General features: G+C 38.9%; 1 protein-coding gene across 7 annotated transcripts in view; it reads right to left on the bottom strand.

The window, feature by feature from the left end:
- LOC122559794 overlaps nucleotides 1–20768 on the bottom strand; it is a 131865-nt gene that overhangs the window by 25986 nt on the left and 85111 nt on the right. For all 7 annotated transcript variants that reach the window (XM_043709868.1, XM_043709844.1, XM_043709879.1 and 4 more), the window contains one exon: nucleotides 10790–11020. In XM_043709868.1, coding sequence (XP_043565803.1) covers nucleotides 10790–11020 — 231 coding nt within the window. The remainder of the gene's footprint in view (nucleotides 1–10789; nucleotides 11021–20768) is intronic.

Below are 20768 nucleotides of genomic sequence, written 5' to 3'. Positions count from 1 at the left end.
GGTCAGCAAATTTAATGAGGTATGCATTTTATTTATCATTTGCACACTACTCTCTAATTGAGTTCTTGAAAATTCAAAATAACTCCTTGTTGTTAGTGTCAGAATATTCTGTTGGATTTATGATAAACCATGAAAAGTCAACTACTTTGAAGATATGTGCTGGTTGTTCTTTTTACTAAGTTAGACATTCTGTACACAGGGGTGGCTTAAATTCTTTGTTTTAATTCATTATCTTTTCGATTTTACTACAGTAAAATCAAAAAAAAATTCACCCTAAAATTTTAAAGGATTTTTTGCATTAAAATTAAATCGCAGAAGCCCTCCTATAATATGCCAAGCTTTTGTTTGTTGATTGGAGGGTCTCATTTGTCAAGCAGCATGACAGTGTATTTCTTGATTGTCCAGTTGTTATTAAATTTTGACTAATAAGCGTCTCTGAACTGAAAAAAAGGACTCAGCTGCGCTAGCAGTGAAACAAAGAAGCAACAGCTGATTTTTTTTTCATGACAGTATGTTTGACACAGCTTCCTGAAGTTACTAGGATCTGAATTTCCACAGGAATGGAAGGGTTCTCAAACTCAGTGAACAGGCAACAAAGTCTCAATTCCACAAAATCTACCCACTACTCCCCTCTCCCCGCCCCCCCCCCACACACACACACACAAAATTGAACTTAGAACCCATTATTTTCACTGGGGTGACTGGGTGTGTTGCACTTTACATGTACGTGATTCAGAGAGGCAGCTGTACACTGAAAAGAGATTCAAACAGATATAATTTTTAGCAGGATGTCCAAAACATATCCTTGATAGAAATTAATGTGCATAAAAAGTGAATAAGTCCTGTGGAACAGTTGAGGCATTTATATCTCTTGCCCTTTAAATTTTAAAGAAAACATCTGCAGTTATAAACAAAGACAGTGTTTGCAATTCCAGTTGCTTATTGACACAAGCTGAGGGTTATTATCATAAGATTACTGATTGCATGAACTGGTTCCACAATCTATCCCTTGAGTGGAGTGGCTTGTCAGTTTTCAGCTTGATTGGTAAATCAAAGTTATAGTGCCTTTGATATAGTGCTATGAGCGCGAAAGTGTGTTTTCATAAAAGATAACTATAATGTTTGCTTTTAAAAGGAATTAAGCAATAGTATAAATTTAAATGTATTAGTTAAGTTTTATGAATGGTGAAAGTTAAAAATAAAGTGTGCAATAGACACTCAGGACATAATTTCACTAAAGCTCAGCACACCTTCTGAATTCTTTCCATGGTAAATACTGAGTGAGTTGGCATGGATAGCAAATATATTTTTCATTAGATAATGTGTTCTTGGAAAGAATGAAAACTAACCTTCAAAAAGGGGTGGCTGTCCTGGCATCCTGAATAGCTGCCCATGGTCACTCGCTGAGAGGCATTAGACAGATGACTGATAAAACACAAATGTCTAGCCCCCAAAATAAGGTTTATCAACATGGGTAGATAGGGACAGATGGTTACAGGATGATCCAGGGGAACATGTCACCATCTTCTTGATGGAAGACCAGGAGTTCCCCTACATCAGTCTGAGGGAAGAACATAGTCTGTTGTTACCAAAGACAACCACAAAAGACTGCAAGACATCTTAGATGTAGGAGAATATTCCTGTACTTCTATATTTTACAGAATAGCTTCAGGATCAATAAAGCATTCTCACATTTCCTTTTGTTACCTAACTAATTGATGCATCATATCTAAACTGCTGATTAGCAATAAATTATCAGAAAATTGTGACAAATTTTCAACTGCTTATTTGATCACAAATCTGCCAAATTTAACAGAGGGGATTTCTTAATGGCCAGGTACTCTCAAAGACAATTAGACAGTGGAAGCACTGGTGGTACCGATGTGGAGAGGCTGGGCCATAACCACTGGAAAGCCCTGCTGAAGGTCACAGAATATCAATCATATTCTGATAAAAGAGCATAGATCTGAAATATTATTTGTGTCAACAGAGATGCTGCATTGTTTCCAGCATTTTCTGTTTATATTTCAAATGTCTAATGGATGATCATAAGACTGTAAGAAGTAGGAGTATCAAGTCTGCTCTGTCATTCAATGAGATTATGACTGATCTGTTCACCCTCAAATCCATTTTCCTGCTTTCTCCCCATAAGCCTTGATTAAAAACTAGTCTCCCTCAACTTTAAACATACTTAACGGCTCAGCCTTAACAGAATTCCACAGATTTACTACATTCTAAGAGCAAAAAAAAAAATCCTCTCCTTATCTCTATCTTAAATTTGCAATCACTTATTGAGATTCTACCCTCTGGTCCTCGACTCCCCCACAAGGGGCAACAACCTTTCTGTATCTATCCTGTCAAGTCTCATAAGAATCTTGTGCTTTTCAATAAGGTTGCCTCTTATTCTTATAAATCCAAATGGGTACAGATCCAAACTACTCAGCATCTCCTCAGAAGACCCTGTCTGCATACCAGATATCATCACTGTGACTCTTCTGTGGAATTACTTTTCTAAGAGAAGGAGCCCAAAACTATTCACAGTATTTTGGCTGTGGGCTGACTAGTGCCTTTTAGTTTGAATACAACATGCCTACTTTTGTGCAGCATTTCCTTTGAAATTAAGACCAACTTTCCATTTGCTTTCCCTGTTACTCAGTGAACCTGGATGCTAGCATTTATGTCATAGGGTGCCCAAGTAGCTTTCTACTGTCTTTCTCCATTTAAATAATATTCAGGTTCTCTATTCTTCCTGCCAAAGTACACAACTTTACATTTTCCCACATTATATTCCATCTACCAAGCTTTCCACACACAATTAAACCGTTTATATTTTTCTACAGATTCTGTGTCATTCTCACCACTTAACTTCGCATCTATTTTTGTATCTTCAGCAAACTTGGCTAGAGTAGATTCACTTCTCTCATCCGTTATTAATACATGTTATAAATAATGGGAGCCCAAGCACTAATCTCTGTGGCACACCACTAGTTGCAGGTTGACACTGTGAAAAATGCCCCCTTATCCCAACTGTCTTCTATTATTTACCCAATCCTCTCTCCATACTAATATACTGAAGAAAAAAATTAAAGTTGCCATAGTCCCATCAGATCACAGGGCTGCTCTTTTATTAGAGACAGAGAAGACTGGTTGTGGTTTAACCCAAATGGTCAACACACCTCAGGCAAGGGGAAAGGTTGAGAAGAAGAGTCCTTCATGGAGTCCTCAGCTGGTGTCATCCAGTTAACTGAAGTAACTGACCCCAAAGCCATGGGTTCATATTTTATTAAGTAGCCTAATGTGTGGTACTTTATCAAAAGCCTTTTGAAAATCTAAACATACTACACCCACTGCTTCCGCTTTATCTATCCTGCTTGATATCTCTTCAAATAATTATTTGCCTGGCATGATTTCCCTTTTAGGAGGCCATGTTGACACTGTTTCATCATATTGTGTGTTACTAAATGCTCTACTATTGCATCCTTTATTCTACCTTTTCTCAATTCCAGATGTTAAGCTAATAGACCTGATTTTTGTTTCCTTCACTTTGTAAATAAAGGTGGTACATTGGAAGTTTCTAATCCTCTGCATCCTGATCACAATCAAAGGATTATTGAAGATTGCTACCAGCACATTCACTATCTCTGTAGCTATTTCTTTAATATCCTATAGTGTATCCCATCAGACCTAGGGAACCAATCAGTCTTTAGCCTCAGTCATTTCTCTATTTTTTTTATCTGATGATAGTTATTGTAATTATTTCCTCTCCTCCATTTTCCCCTTATTTAGTAAATTTGGATTGCTATTTGTGTCTGCCACTATGAAAACTGATGCAAAGTATTTCATCAACTCCTCTGCCATTTCCTGGTTCCCCATTACTATTTCCTAGGTTTGTTCTCTAAGGGCCATCTCACTTGGCATGTCATTTCCTTTTCATATATGTAATGACATTTTTGATGTCTTGATATTACTTGCAAGTTTACCCTCAAAATTTTTTTTTGGTCTTTTTTGTCAGTTTTAAAAACTTGACCAATCCTCTGCTCTGGCATACCACTTTATATGTATGATTTTTTTCCTTTTATCTTATGCTATCCTTAACTTCCCTAGTTAGCCATAGTTGGCGCATCCACAGAGAGTCACCTGAGGCGGGAATTGAACCCGGGTCTCTGGCGCTGTGAGGCAGCAGTGCTAACCACTGTTCCGAGTAAGACCATAAGATATAGGAACAGAGTTAGGTCATTGGCCCATTGAGTTTGCTCTACCATTCATTCATGGCTACTGTGTTTCTCAACCCCATTTTCCTGCTATCTCCCTGTAACCCTTGATCCCCTTACCAATTGTGTCTTAAATGCACTCAATGACTTGGCCTCCATAGCCCACTGTGGCAATGAGTTCCACAGGCTAACCAACCTCTGAATGAAGAAATTCCTCATCTCAGTTCTAAAGAGCCTTCCCTTCATTCTGAGGCTGTGCTCTTGGGTCCAAGTCTTGCTGACTGGTGGAAACATCTTCTCCACATCCACTTTATCCAGGCCTCTCAGTATTCTGTAAGCTTCAATGAGATTCCCCTTCATCCTTCCAAACTCAATCGAATACAGACCCAGAATCCTCAATGACACACATTCAAGCAAAGAGCCATTAATTTTGCCTTTCTATCATTTTTCTCCCTTTTAAGCAACAAAATGCTGCTTTACAATGTTTTTCTGTCCCTTCCTATCCCACTCTGGGTATTGCTATCCAAATAGCTGTCCTGTAATGGTGTCACATCATCTTGCTTTTCAAGCCTATGTTTCCCCTCGCCTAAACCTTACATCTCTTTTAATTAGGCATAAAGCCTATCTACAGCCCTAGTTATTAAGTTCACCAGGACACTGGCTCAGCACGGTTAAAGTGAAGCATATCTAACCAGAACAATTCCCTTTTATCCTAGTGCTTGGATCAGTGCCCCACAAACTGAAAGCCATTCTAGACACACCAATCTTTCAGACACACAATTAATCCCTTGACTTTATTTCTCATGTGCTACTTTGCCATTGTTCAGGTAGTAATCCCAGAATTATTATCTTAGAGGTTCTGCTTACTAATTTAGCTCTTAACTGACCAAAATCTTTCAGTAAAACATACTTTCTAGTCTTAATAATGAATGGACGATGACTACTAGTTCTCTCTCCAAGTTTTTCTCCAGCTCCCATGAGATGTCCTGAATCCTGACACTGGGCAGGCCACACAGCCTTCAGGACTCCTACTCAATGTTGCAGAGAATAGTATCTATCCACCTTATTATACTGTCCTGCACCATAACTTCATTTCTACTTCCTTCCTCCTCTTGAATGGGTCCCTGTGGAGGTGTCAATGTCTGTTTGCTCATCTGACCTGCAGTCTCCACTTTCATCTGCACAGCTTACAAGAATCTCGTACCTGTTGTACAATTGGAGAGACTAAGTTTCCCTAATTATAACCTCTACGTCTTTATACCTGCTTCATGTGAAGTCACACTCTCCTGTCCCTGATCAAAGATCAAGTTTTAATTACTTAGTCTGAGGTGTGTGACCACTCTCCACAGCAAAGTGTTCAGGTAACTTGTGAACTCCTTGATGTGGCACAACTTTTGCAACTCAGATTTCAGCTGGTGAACTCAGATCAGAAATTCATCAAGCTCCGAACATTGCTGTCCAGGAGCTTCCATATGTTCACAGTCACTAATGTAAAGATGGAAGCAATTGTGGATGCTGTAAATCAAAAGCAAAAACAGAAATTGATGGAAAAGTTCAGCTGTCTGGCAACATCTGTGGAGAGAAATCAGGTCAACTGACCCTTCCTCAGAACTCAGTCCTCTGATTTCTCAGAACTCTAAATTCTCTCCACAGAAGCTGCCAGACCTGTTGTGCTTTTCCAGCAGTTTCTGTTACTGTCACTAACGTATTTGACTTAATTTATAAATAAATTATTCAAAATTTCCCGCTCTTGGATGAATTGCATGTTATATAATCTATGCATTTCTAAATGGTATGAGTACTTTAAATGCTACTAGCAACATTGATAGAACTCCAACTTCATTGCTTGTGAACTGCTTTGCCATGCCCTGAAGACCTGATAAGGCACCAAATAAATTCAAGTTAATTCTTTCTTGCTACAACCAGGTGAAGAATGATGTATTGGCTCCCCTCTTTTCAACCTGCCAGCATTTTGTTTATGGATGATTTTGTGAGCTGGTGCTCTACCTGCTGTCAGGTGATTGTTGTAGCCATCTTAAGTGAGTGATTTTTTAAAAAATTACTTTAATTCATGAAAGATTCTAGGTATTAAAGATCCGATTAAAAATTGACAGTCTTTTCTTTAACCATAACCATATACTTCCTCACCATGAGGAAGGAAGGCAAACAATTAGTCTTCTTTTTGTTTATAATGAACAGTCCATTACAAGGTTTGTATGAAATGAAAATACAAAAATTACAACATCACACATGCATTCTGCATTCACTCTCTTCATTTTAACTTGGTTCAAAACCTGCTTTGGGAATGGCAGCTGGATTTGTTCCTTGGGCCACATCACCTTTCTGAGTTTTAATTCTCTACTATCCAGTTCTATGATCCTTGCATTTCTACAAAGTTAATTTCTAGAATGTCAGAGGGTGGTAATCTGACATTTATGTTCCATGACTTTCATATTACACCTTGCTCTCTTTGAACTTTATATCAATCTAATTAGACTAGTTGCGGTTTGAAACTTAGTTTTGTTCCTTTGATCTGCAAGTGGGTAACTCCGTCTTCACCTCACTGGTATTCCCCTGATGATCTCTGCCAGTGGTGCCTGTATGGGATAACTTTGCTTCTCTAGCTTGTTCCACTTTTTCTACAGGACTACTATGATTAATTGGATGTACTCCTGCAGCTCAAGTGAGGTTTCAACTTCACATTCTCTCGGCGTGTCTGGGAATTCATTTGCGCTGCCCCCACCCTGTTAATTCATCAAGAAGGGATCTGTTTTCCAGGTGCCGTCCTTTCACCTTTTATCACCTTTCCCGACCCTTACTTGTCTTCTTTTAAAGCTATTGCCATAACTCAGGCTTTCTTAACTCCTCTGGTTTCTGACCTGAGCCATTCTAATCCTGCTGGACTGTCTTTAACTCTGTTTAATTCAATGTTAATTCATCAAGAAGGGATCTGTTTTCCAGGTGCTGTCCTTTCACCTTTTATCACCTTTCCCGACCCTTACTTGTCTTCTTTTAAAGCTATTACCATAACTCAGGCTTTCTTAACTCCTCTGGTTTCTGACCTGAGCCATTCTAATCCTGCTGGACTGTCTTTAACTCTGTTTAATTCAAGTAATTCTTCTTGGAGTCACTCCAAACCTTAAAGATTTTATTGGCCCTGGAGGCTTCTGAAACTCTTTCAGTTCCTGGTCACTGGTTTAATTACTCTTCTTATGCCACTACAATGCTCACAAATTTTTCTGCCTCCAGCGAATCTCTTTTGATTCATGGCCTATCTGCCACTCGCTGCTGGCATTTTTACCACTCTCTCTGGAGTGTTCTTTTCTATTTGAGAGAGATTGCTTACTGCCAGGCAAATGCGTTCTCAACAAAATATTTATCCCTGCCATTGGTAAGCTTGGGATTACCCTCACTGTTACTCAGCTCACAACACCAGTTCACTCGCAAGATACATTTTAATCAGCATTTGTTACCCATCCTTTATAACCTCTGAACTAAGTAGTTTGCTAGGCCACTTCACAGGACAGTTCAGAGCCAACTACATATTGTTGTTGACATGTAGTCATGTGTAAACCAGCTAAGTTAAGGACGGAAGATTCCTTTCCATAAAGAACATTAGTGAAACAGATGGGTTTTATAACAATTGATGATCGTTCCATGGTCACCATGACAGAACACTGGCTTTCATATTCCGATTTTATTTATTAATTAAACCTAAATTTCACCAACTGCTGTGGTCGACATGTCATACAGCAAATGAATGCACACCCCATAGGTATGGTTCCTTCACCACAGCCACCTTCATTAGGATTCTCCCTTCTGAGTTCAAGATGACTCAAATTAAATTCCTTTTCTCTTTCCCTTTCACTTCCTAGGTATTTTCTCTCTTAATCCCTGCCTCTTAATCCTCTTTCTCTTTTTTGCCCCTCCTTCCACTCTCTTTTTTTCTAAATATACAATTCTCTCTCCTCTGTTTATGTTGAAATTCCTGTCCTAATCTCAGCTGTTCCAATGTTAATTTATATGTTTCGCTATCCTCAGTTTCTCCCTTGATATTTCGTTAGCCATTTTGCAATTTCTAGTTCTCTACCTTTCAAGTGGAACTCCACCACCATATGTCCCACTACCTCTTTTAATTACTCCAAGGACATTTTTTTAATAGAGCTGGAAAAAATAAATGTAGAAAAATTGAAGTATTGCCAAGTCTAATAATGTAGATTTGAGAGAACTATTTTGCAACATTTTCTGAACAGTGTTTGAAGGAACACTTTATTTTCACTACTACAGTTCTTTTGTTCACCTGTGGGAACAAACCCAGACTCTAACTTCTCCTTTCTTTTAAACCCCTCCAGTTGTCTAGAACCAGGATTTTAAAATTATTTTTAGCATACAGCTATATCACACTTTAATTAAAATGTAGTTCTATTGTTAAAAAATTACAAGGTTTTCTTGATTGAAAGGAACAGGAATTTTATGAACTACCATTCCCAAGAAAATAATAAACTGTGGCACTCCCATACACACAAATAAAGACATAAATTTATAAATGAGAGTACATTTAGGACAAAAAGGAGGTTGAAGAATATGCAATTTACAAGTCCTTAAAGTTCCTGATGTGACAGGTTTAACATGAGACTACACTTTTTTAATTGATGACTTACATCCTCCATGGTACCAACATTTGTAGATATCTTAAGACTTCTCCATTAATAAATGTTTCTCAGACTTGCTGAGAACAAAACAGGGGGATAGAGAGAGAAAGAGAGGGTAAGTACAAACCTTTCAATTTTGCTGTTATGAATATATCATCCTTCTCGCTCCTTTGTCCCAAAGTATTTACTTAGAATTAAGTTTATTTGTGAACTGTCATGTCTGGCGTTTTTTAAAGGCTACTTTATCTGCAGGTAACTTTTATTCCACCAATGAAACTCCCACAAAGATGCAAGTCAAACCGGAGGTATTTGCCTGAGTAAAGGTAAAATACTAAAGGTAAAATACTAGAAGGGCGGCACGGTGGCACAGTGGTTAGCACTGCTGCCTCACAGCGCCAGAGACCTGGGTTCAATTCCCGCCTCAGGCGACTGACTGTGTGGAGTTTGCACGTTCTCCCCGTGTCTCCCGGTTTCCTCCGGGTGCTCCGGTTTCCTCCCACAGTCCAAAGATGTGCAGGTCAGGTGAATTGGCCATGCTAAATTGCCTGTAGTGTTAGGTATAGGGGTAAATGTAGGGGTATGGGTGGGTGGCGGGTCGGTGTGGACTTGTTGGGCCGAAGGGCCTGTTTCCACACTGTAATGTAATGTAATCTAAAAAAATTTAGTAATCTAAACTATATATGCTAAAAATCTGAAACAAACAGTGAGCATACTGGAGAAACTTCACATCAGGCAGCATTTGTGGAAAGAGAACCAGTTCTAAAAAAAGTTATATTGGACTCAAAATGTTAACTCTCTTTCTCACTCGACAGATGCTACCAGACTTGCTGAGTTTCTCCAGCATTCTCTGTGTTTGTTTGACACAGATATAAGTGACTGGTTCAGTCATTTTGAAGACATATTGATTTCAGTTCAGATTAGGTTTTATTTCATTTATTCATTTTCCTTGGAAAGGAGAAAGCCAACAAGAAATGCAATGGAAGCTTTCAAAATCAGGAAGAATCTGGATACAGTAAGTAGGGGAACCTATTCGACTCATAAGACGATCAAGAAACAATGGATAAATTAAAAGTATTTTGTAAAATAAGCAAATAGAAGTGAAAAAAAAATTGTCACGCAGCAAGTAGTTAGGATCTGGAATGCTCTACCTATGGTAGAGGCAGGTTCAACTCAAGTGTTTGAGAGAACATTTGGTGATTATTTAAATAAAAACAACATGCAAGGTAATGGAGGATTGGCAGGTGGTCAAAAAACTTAGACAGCTGGTGTGGACACGTTGGATGATTGAGCCTCCTGCAGTGTAATAATTCTACGATTTAATGACAGTTTTACAAATTGGCTCGATCTGTGCTCAATAGTTCATGACAGCTGTCTGAAGCCAGTGATTTTAAAACCATTTTAGTCCATGAAAAGTTCTTGTATTAAAAATCAGATGATGGAATAAAGAATTGACAGTCTTTTGTCAGCATTATCATAACATTCTTTTTGAGGTACATTGTGATGGAACTTGTATTGCATCTAATTAATACAGCACCACATTTAGATAGGTTTGACAATAGAACTAGTCATATCAATTGAGAAAAGATCCTTTGCCTCTAATTTGACTCCTTCAATTTTACAAAGCAATAAAAATAGGAGACTTGCTGCCACTCTTATTTTAATAATTTCCACAGTAATTTTGGTTTTAATTCAATTTCAGAAAAAAATTATTCCCGTGAACTGACCAACAGAAACTTGTTGCAATCAAATGGCATCAAAATATTTTCTCAGAGATCTATGTGGAAAATACATTGTCAAGATGAGATGGAAATCCTATTTTTGAACAACATAACATTCCAAATCATCTCATATCATAACCAACATGAAACACCTAGAATAGCTCAAGTTTTGTACAGAAAAGTTGGCAATTCAAACAAATGCACTCACCCAAGGGGCAGAAGGCACAATCAGTGTGAGGGTCAACAAATCAACACAGCAGTCTTCCAGTGATTGGTTGCATCTAATTGCCTGATTTAGCAACCTAGCATAGAAAACACCTGGAAGGATGCGACAAACTTGATCGTGAGATTCTTGGCCTGATGCAAGAATAAGGCTCAGTGTATGTTTGATTTCATTCAGATGTCTGTACAGTCTGCAGAGCTTTGTTTCCAAGACAGACTACAAAACATTGGAATTAAAAAGAAAAATGTTATCAAATTTACTGAAAATCAAAACACGAGAACTGCTGAATACAGACATGGTTCTGGATAGTTTGTTCTACAGAGAAAACAAAGGGAACCAAAACTATAATTAAAAAAAAAAGTAATACATATGAAATTGCATATGGTAGAGATCTGAAATAGAACTGAAAAAGTATTTGAAACACAACTGATCAGACAGTAGTTGTGGACTGAGCAAATAAATGTTTAGGCATGTACAATTTCATGAGATGCTGAGTGGTTTACTTTGCAAATCTGGCACTTCCTTTTGGCAAAAGTAAACACCTATGGGAAAGATGTTCATTACATGATGCACCAATAATTTTGTCAGTGGTCATATTAATACTTTAAATGAATAAGCAAGTGAATTTATAAAGCAAAAATGTCAGGGCCACAAATTTTTCATTCAACTGAATTGAACAATTGTCAGAAAAAATTAAGTTAACAGAAGAGACACTTAAAAGAATGTATAGTCTTCTGCAGTTCTGAATCCTCACCAGTGAACATTTTGCTGAATAATTTTAAAGATCCCAGAAACACGAGTAATAATGAATTCTCTGAGCCACCCATCAACAATCCTTCCACATTAATCTACCAAAACTGAATTATCAGTCAGATGCTGTAGTTTAAAACCAATGGGAATAAAGCATGGAGAGATGTTACATATAGTGTCAATTTATTATCAATATGGCTGGTAAAGTAGAACAATATTGTTGCAAACATGCATTATGTTTTAATTTACAGTATAGTATTATTGACTAGACATATATTTCAAAAGAATCCTTTCAAAGCAAATGTCACTGACAATGGCAGTAACAATGTTCCATTTGCAAAACAAAACTGAGCTGCTTGAATGGAGATACTGGACAGAATCTTTTCTTCTCCTGAACAACATGGGCATTGGTGAGTCAGTTGGGAAAATATGATTCCACCCTTGGACTACTGTCTTTGTGGAGCTTGCACGTTCTCCCTGTGACTGCATGGGTTTCCAGCTGGGGCTCCAGTTTCCTCCTACAGTCCAAAGATGTGGAAGTTAGGCAGATTGGCCATGCTAAATTACCCATAATATTCAGGGAGGAGTAGGTTAGGTAAGTTAGGCATGAGGAAATGCAGGGTTACAGGGATGACATAAGATATGCTCTTCGGAGGGTTGGTGTGGACTCATGGGGCCAAATGGCCTGTTTCCACACTGTAACGATTCTGTGGATTCCATGGATATGGCAAGATCAGAAAATGATATCCCTGATGTCTGAAATGTCCAATTTTCCAATCAAGGTTTTACTGACAAGATGAGAATTTTGTTATTGCGTAGCAAGAAGACTATTTACATATATTAACATGTCATAACCTAATCTCATTTACATGGAGCTTCCTAGTTCGCCCAGCAATTTAGAGAAACTAGAAGGTGACAACCCCTGACATGAAAGTCTGAGCAGGTACATGGCAGTTTCAGCTTGCCACTTGCTTCTCTGGGCTCCCACTTTGGCCAGCATTCTCCAAAATCTCAGGGACTTGGATTTTAAAGTAAATGAAGATGGGTTTTGGTTTTAGTGCTGTTTCCTTAACAAGACCCTTCCCGTCAGATCAAAACGTGGCTGCTCTCATACATATACCATGTAAGCCTCAAAAGAACCCACATATTTAGACAATATGGATGGCAACGCACACAATGATCTATAGTATATTGTTCTATAAATCCTATACACATTTACATGTTTTAGTTTACCTTTGTATTAATTTGAAATAATTCTCCCTTGGAAGTTCAAGTCATGCTAGGGATGGACAACAAATATGTATGAGGTATTCTGCTGCAAAATAGTTTTTTTTCTTAAATTAAGGACTTTGTTTAAACATAAACTGGAAAACATATTGATGAACTTAACACCACCGGTTTGCTTTGTAGTGATACTCATAAGGTTCACCACTGAAGAAATATTTTTTATGAGATCATGCAAAGAAATTATGCTAATATATGCTATTGACATAACCGTTTTAACCAGATGTATAAGTTAAAACATCTGATAAAAAGCATGTCATTGGATAATTGCCACTGCTACGTAGCAAAAGAAATAAAGAAACAGGTCATTTAGCCCAAACAGTCCATGCTTGCATTTGTGCTCCACTCAAGCCTTACCATCCTTTCTCATGCAATTCCAATGACTAAACCCTCATTTCCCTTCCCTTTCTTAAGTTTATCTGGATTTTCTTATTAATCTCAACCATTCCCTGTGGCAGTGAATTATACATTGCCATCATTTATTAGGAAAAACGTTCCTTTTAAAATTCCTCTGATTTATTTGTGACTTCTGTTAATGGTGTACGGTTCATACTATTGTTAGAAGTGGAAACACTTTGTAACTATATGAAAATCTCTTCTTATTTTGAAGACCTCTATTAGGTCTCCCCTCAGCTTTGTCTTTTCAACTGAAAAGAGTCACAAGCTGTTCATGTCAGATATGGGAGCTTAGAGAAAGTTTACGTGTGACTGAGGATTATATCTGAAATAAATGCCGTTGGTTGCGAATCCCACCAGATCGAATTGACTGGTTGGAGTGACAGTTAGAGGCAATGAAGAATTCACAAGGGCAAGGGGATGTGATGAATGGCAGTTATAGCAAGGGAGAAAAGTAGCAAATACAATCACATAGATGGGTTAACTCCAGGAAAGGTAAGAGAGGTAGGCAGGTAGTGGCTATCCCCATTTCAAACAAGTACACTGCTTTGGAAAATGTAGGGAGTGATGGATTATCAGGGAAATGTAGCACAAAGAGCCAAGTTTCTGGTATCGAGACTGGCTCTAATGCAATGAGGGGTACATCGGGTTCCAAAAGGTCGATTGTGTTAGGTGACTGTCTAGTCTGAGGCACAGACTGACGTTTCTGTATTCAGCAGCGATAAATCATAATGGTGTGTTGCCTCCCTGGTGCCAGGATCAAGGATGTCTCAGAGAAGGTGCAGAATGTTCTCAAGGGGGAGAGGGGCCAGCAGAAGGTCATTGTACACATTGGAAACAATGACATAGGAAGGGAAAAGGATAAGATTCTGAAGGGAGAATATAGAGAGTTAGGCAGGAATTTAAAAAGGAGGTCCTCGAGAGTAGTAATTTCTGGATTACTCCTGGGACTACGAGTTAGTGAGAGTAGGAATAGGAGGATAGAGCAGATGAATGCATGGCTGACGAACTGGTGTACGGGAGAGGGATTCACATTTTTGGATCATTGGAATTTATTTTCGGGTAGAAACGACCTGTACGTGACGGACGGATTGCACCTAATTTGGAAAGGGACTAATATACTGGCAGGGAGATTTGCTAGAAGTGCACGGGAGGATTTAAACTAGTAAAGTTGTCTGGGGGAGAGGTGGGACGGAATAGTTAGGAAAGAGAGATCAATCTGAGACTGGTACAGTTGAGAAAAGAAGCGAGTCAAACAGTCAGGGCAGGCAGGGACAAAGCAGTGAACAAGATAGGACTGATCAATTAAACTGCATTTATTTCAATGCAAGAGGTCTAACAGGGAAGGTAGATGAACTCAGGGCACGGTTAAGAATATGGGACTGGGATATCATAGCAATTACAGAAACATGGCTCAGGGTTGGACAGGACAGGCAGCTTAATGTTCCATGATACAAATGCTACAGGAATGTCAGAAAGGGAGGCAAACGAGGAGGGGGAGTGGCATTTTTGATAAGGGAAAGCATCACAGTTGTCCTGGAGGAGGACATTCCCAGAAATACATCCAGGGAGGTTATTTGGATGGAACTGAGAAATAAGAAAGGGATGCTCACCTTATTGGGATTGTATTATAGACACTCTAATAGTCAGTGGGAAATTGAGAAACAAATTTGTAAGGAGATCTCAGTTATCTGTAAGAATAATAGGGTGGTTATGGTAGGAGATTTTAACTTCAAAAACATAGACTGGGACTGCCATAGAGTTAAAAGTTTAGATGGAGAGGAATTTGTTAAGAATGTACAAGGAAATTTTCTGATTCAGTATGTGGCTGTACTGACTAGAAATAGCGGAAAACTTAATGTAGTCTTGGGAGATAAGGCAGGGGAGGTGACTGAGGTGTCAGTGGGGGAGCACTTTGGGTCAGCAATCATAATTCTATTCGTTTTAAAATAGTGATGGAAAAGAATAGACCAGATCGAAAAATTGAAGTTCTAAATTGGAGGATTGCTAATTTTGACAGCATTAGGCAAGAACTTTCAAAAGCTGATTGGAGGCAGATGTTTGCAGGTAAAGGGGCAGCTGGAAATTGGGGAGCCTTCAAAAATGAGATAGAGAGTCCAGAGAGAGTAAATTCCTGTTAAAGTGAAAGGAAAGGCTGCTAAGTGTAGGGAATGCTGGATGACTAGAGAAATTGAGGGTTTGGTTAAGAAAAGGAAGGAGCATGTGTCAGGTATAGACAGGATAGATCAAGTGAATCCTTAGAAGAGGATAAAGGCAGTAGGAGCATACTTAAGAGGGAAATCAGGAGAGGAAATGAGATAGCTTTGGCAAATAGAGTTAAGGAGAATCCAAAGGGTTTTTACAAATACATTAAGGACAAAAGGGTAACTGGGGAGAGAATAGAGCCCCTCAAAGATCAGCAAGGCTGTCTTTGTGTGGAGCTGCAGAAGATGGGGAGAAACTAAATGAGTATTTTGCATCAGCTTTTACTATGGAAAAGGACATGGAATACATAGAATGTAAGGGAATAGATGGTGACATCTTGAAAAATGTCCATATCACAGAGGAGGAAGTGCTGGATGTCTTGAATTTCACAAAAGTGGATAAATCTGCAGAACTCTGTGGGAAGCTAGGGAAGTGATTGCTGGGCTCCTTGCTGAGATATTTGTATCAGCGATTGTCAAAGGGGAGGTGCTGGAAGACTGGAGGTTGGCTAACATGATGCCACTATTTATGAAAGGTGGTAAGAACAAACCAGGCAACTATAGACTGGTGAGCCTGACGTTGGTTGTGGGCAAGTTGTTAGAGGGAATCCTGGGGGACACGATGTACATGTATTTGGAAAGGCAAGGACTGATTAGGGATAGTCACATGGCTTTGTGCATGGGAAATCATGTCTCACAAACTTGATTGAGTTTTTTGAAGAAGTAACAAAGAGGATTGATGAGGGCAGAGCAGTAGACATGATTTATATGGCCTTCAGTAACACATTCGACAAGGTTCCCCATGGGAGACTGGTTAGCAATGTTAGATCTCATGGAATACAGTGAGAACTATCTATTTGCATAAAGAACTAGCTCAAAAGTAGAAGACAGAGGGTGGTGGTGGAGGGTTGCTTTTCAGTGCAGTGCCACGAGGATCAGTGCTGGGTCCACTAATTTTTGTCACTTATTTAAATGATTTGGATGTGAGCATAAGCAGTATAGGATCTTGATCAGATGGGTCAATGGGCTGAGGAGTGGCAGATGGAGTTTAATTTAGATAAAAGCAAGGTGCTGCATTTTGGGAAAACAAATCTTAGCAGGACTTATACACTTAATGGTAAGGTCCTAGGGAGTGTTGCTGAACAAAGTGACCTTGGAGTGCAGGTTCACAGTTCCTTGAAAGTGGAGTCGCAGGTAGATACGATAGTGAAGAGGGCTTTTGATATGCCTTCCTTTATTGGTCAGAACATTGAGTACAGGAGTTGGGAGGTCACGTTGCGACTGTACAGGACATTGGTTCGGTCACTTTTGGAATATTGCGTGCAATTCCGGTCTCCTTCCTATCAGAAGGACGTTGTGAAACTTCAAAGGGTTCAGAAAAGATTTACAAGGATGTTGCCAGGGTAGGAGGATTTGAGCTATAGGGAGAGGCTGTATAGGCTGGGGCTGTTTTCCCTGGAGGCTGAGGGGTGACATTATAGAGGTTTATAAAATCATGAGTGGCATGGATAGGATAAATAGACAAAGTCTCTTTCTGCAGTGGGGGAGTCCAGAACTAGAGGGTATAGGTTTAGGGTAAGAGGGGAAAGATATAAAAGAGACCTAAGGGGAAACTTTTTCACGCGGAGGGTGGTACGTGTATGGAATGAGCTGCCAGAGGAAGTGGTGGAGGCTGGTACAATTGCAACAGTTAAAGGTATTTGGATGGGTATATGAATAGGAAGGTTTTGGAGGGATATTGGGCTTGGAACTGGCAAGTGGGACTAGATTGGGTTGGCATGGACGACTTGGACTGAAGAGTTTGTTTCCATGCTGTACACCTCTATGACTCTACCTAAATAAATTACATCTAATACATTAGGTGGTTCTCTGGACTTATACTATCATCCTTATTAAAAATAGGTAAAGTGTTAGATATGCACATTTTCGAGCTAATTATTAATTGTGAAAGATAATGCCTTTATCTCTCCTCAAGATTGATTTAAAGTGCAAACTGTCCTGATTATATATTCTTTGATAGTTTATTTATTATATATCCTCTTTTTATTTTAAATGCTTTTGTATCACTACCATGATCTTATAAAGCTTTATGCAGAGAGATATTACTCTGTGTCTCAGTTCCCAGAAAGGCTGAATGCTTTCAAATGTGGCACAGTCAGTAAGTTTTCTGGTTGGTGCTGTCAGGAAGGAACTTTACCTGCCAGCCATGAATGTTGAAAATCACAGGCATGTTGCACTTCACTTCCCCAATTTGAGCAGCTGGCAGCCAAGATTCCTGGCTGGCAGCAAAATTTCAGAAAATCCATCCTCACATATTTTGATGATGCTGGAGCAATGGAAATGCAGACAGGAATGTAGAGATAGAGCCAGCTACTTTATCTATTTACTTTCATTTAATAAATACACGTAGTTGCAAATAACTATTTTGTTGTAAAGACTGTGAGTTTGTGTCAGAAGAATATGCAAATATTAAATCCAAATGGTTTTATCAATGTTTAATGTATTTTCTTTAATATATTCTTTTTTTAATATATCTTCACTTTTCATTAATATTTCATTACTCAACAAAATCCAAAAGTAACTGTTGACAGAGATAAAAGGCCTTCATTTTTTAAATGTTAGCTAAAAATGTTTAATTTGTAATAATGCTCGCTAAATAAACAATAACCTCATAATTTAGCATGAAGATTCATATAATTACACTTTTTTATACCACAAGCCTATCAACATTACTGGTCACCAGAAAGTTAATGCTGTTCACAAAATTCACTTTAAGACAACAGAAACTGTGAACTAGCAATAGAACTACAAGCCACATCTTCAAAAATACTGTTAAAATATGAAATACATTATTAATACTTTTCTTTTGCATTAATACAAAAATTACTAGTTTAATTTGAAATTCTAAAATTGAAAGTTCTGTTAAGTCTGCTTTGATTAATGATAAAGGAGAGGGCTTTGTCTTTGCATCAATCAGGGTTGGCTCTGCTACTTTTCTCCTTCTCTTTGGAGGAAACTAACTGCTATCATTAGTTGTATGTGTCAAAGAGGGACGCAGGAATTTAATGACCTCAACATCTGTTCTTACTGGTTACAGAATGTTTTAAGTTATAAAATGGGCATCAATCCCAGGGAGCACATCCCTGAAGTATGTTCATGTACGCAACCATATGGTTCATGGTGAAATTTGTTCACAATAATCATGATTGTTCCATGTCAATGCCCATAGTGAGACAAGCATAACCTTCAACTGAATTGTTAGAAGGCACAGAATAGTTGGATCAGAGCATGTAGAAGACGTTTCATTTTAAAACAAAAAAATTCTGCATGTACTTTTATATAGTACTTTAATATTATGGGTTATAGCTAAATCACAATATTTGATCAATTTTGAAAGCCAATAATTAGATTTGATTGGAACATAGACATTTCTCTACAAGGTTTCTGTTCTTCAGCTTCATCACTGGTGGGAAGGTGTAGATTTATTGCAGCAAATTTCCAGCTGCATTTTCAATGACCCATATCTGTGGGATTGGTGATAGTAGGACCTCAAAGTTAGGGGAAAAAATCTTGCCAATCTAGCCCCATGGTATGTTCCCATCACAGCGTTCTTCAGAAGTTGAACTGATGTTTCCAATGGTAATCTGCCAATTTGCATGCATCTTCCCAAAGATAACCGGATTTTCAAGCTGGTGCATGGGATGTTAGGTGGCTCCAATCTGTTTGGAAGCGTCCATTCTAAAAAATATCCATAAGTGCAGCAGTGGTCTGAATGTAGGGGCTCTACACTTATCCCTACTTTCCTGGCCTTATTTATCCGATTTGTGGGCAGTAATCAGGCATGGAAATTTCTTAGGTCCTTTTTAAATAGCTCAGCACCACTCACTTTTGGCAGTGGGGCCATCAATCTTTGACTTTTGAAATTATTCATTCATGGGATGAATAAGACAACATATACTGCCTATCTCTAATTGCCTGGAGATGGTGATGGTGAGCTGCCTTTTGTACTGCTGTAGTGGAGGGACACCCACATTGCTATTAGGAAGGGAGTTCCAGCTTCTTTGACCCAGAAACAGTGAAGAAACAAACATAGTTCCTAGTCTGGATGCTGTATGGCCTGGAGGAAAATTGCAAGCAGTGCTGTTCCTATGCATCTCTTGGCTTTATTCTTCTAGGTGGTAGAGATTGTAGGTTTGAAAGATGCTATTAAATAAGGGCTGGCTAGTTACTGCTGATTAGCTTCCTACCAACCCTTAGATGTTGGGTGCCGCCAACTAACCTTAATTGTGTGGCAAGTCCTCTGTCTGCAAATTATCAATCCAACAATGATCGCAACAGAAATATAAATCTCAAGCTATGCAGGTTTGAAGCCTTGCAAATAACATGAACTTTGGTCTTGGCCTATGAACAAAAGTCCTGGCCATGCATTCTTTATACTTCCAGTACAAATTCCTTTGCTCATATATACTGTGGACACTGCCCAAGTAAGTTGTCATGCTGTAATTACATAGCTCTGCAGTGGAAGTGTTTTAGCTCCTGTACTGGGAGGTAGGTATATTTATAGCGTAACAAATTTGCATAGGCAGTTTCTATTATAAAACTTGGTCAATGACATTTTCAATGAAAAGAATTAACAGCAAACGTAAGATAAAATAATTTTAAATTTATCACTAGTCACGAGTAGGCAATAAATGGTGGCCAGCTCGTGATATTCATGTCCTACTAATGAATACAAATAATTTCTGCATTATTACATATTGCTGTGGTTCTGTTCGCCGAGCTGGAAGTTTTTGTTGCAAACGTTTCGTCCCCTGTCTAGGTGACGTCCTCAGTGCTAGGGAGCTTCCTGTGAAGCGCTTCTGTGGTGTTTCCTCCGGCATTTATAGTGGCCTGTCCCTGCCGCTTCCGGTTGTCAGTTTCAGCTGTCCGCTGTAGTGGCCGGTATATTGGGTCCAGGTCTATGTGTTTGTTGATGGAGTTTGTGGATGAGTGCCATGCTTCTAGGAATTCCCTGGCTGTTCTTTGTTTCGCTTGCCCTATAATGGTAGTGTTGTCCCAGTCAAATTCATGTTGAATTTGAATGGGACAACACTACCATTATAGGGCAAGCCAAACAAAGAACAGCCAGGGAATTCCTAGAAGCATGGCACTCATCCACAAACTCCATCAACAAACACATAGACCTGGACCCAATATACCGGCCACTACAGCGGACAGCTGAAACTGACAACCGGAAGCGGCAGGGACAGGCCACTATAAATGCCAGAGGAAACACCACAGAAGCGCTTCACAGGAGGCTCCCAAGCACTAGGTGACATCCTCAGAGGCTC

This window comes from Chiloscyllium plagiosum, chromosome 2 (genome assembly GCF_004010195.1).
Source record: "Chiloscyllium plagiosum isolate BGI_BamShark_2017 chromosome 2, ASM401019v2, whole genome shotgun sequence".
Classification (NCBI taxonomy): Eukaryota; Metazoa; Chordata; class Chondrichthyes; order Orectolobiformes; family Hemiscylliidae; genus Chiloscyllium; species Chiloscyllium plagiosum.
Note: the sequence above shows the minus strand (reverse complement) of the source record. Positions and strands in the feature narration are given on the sequence as shown.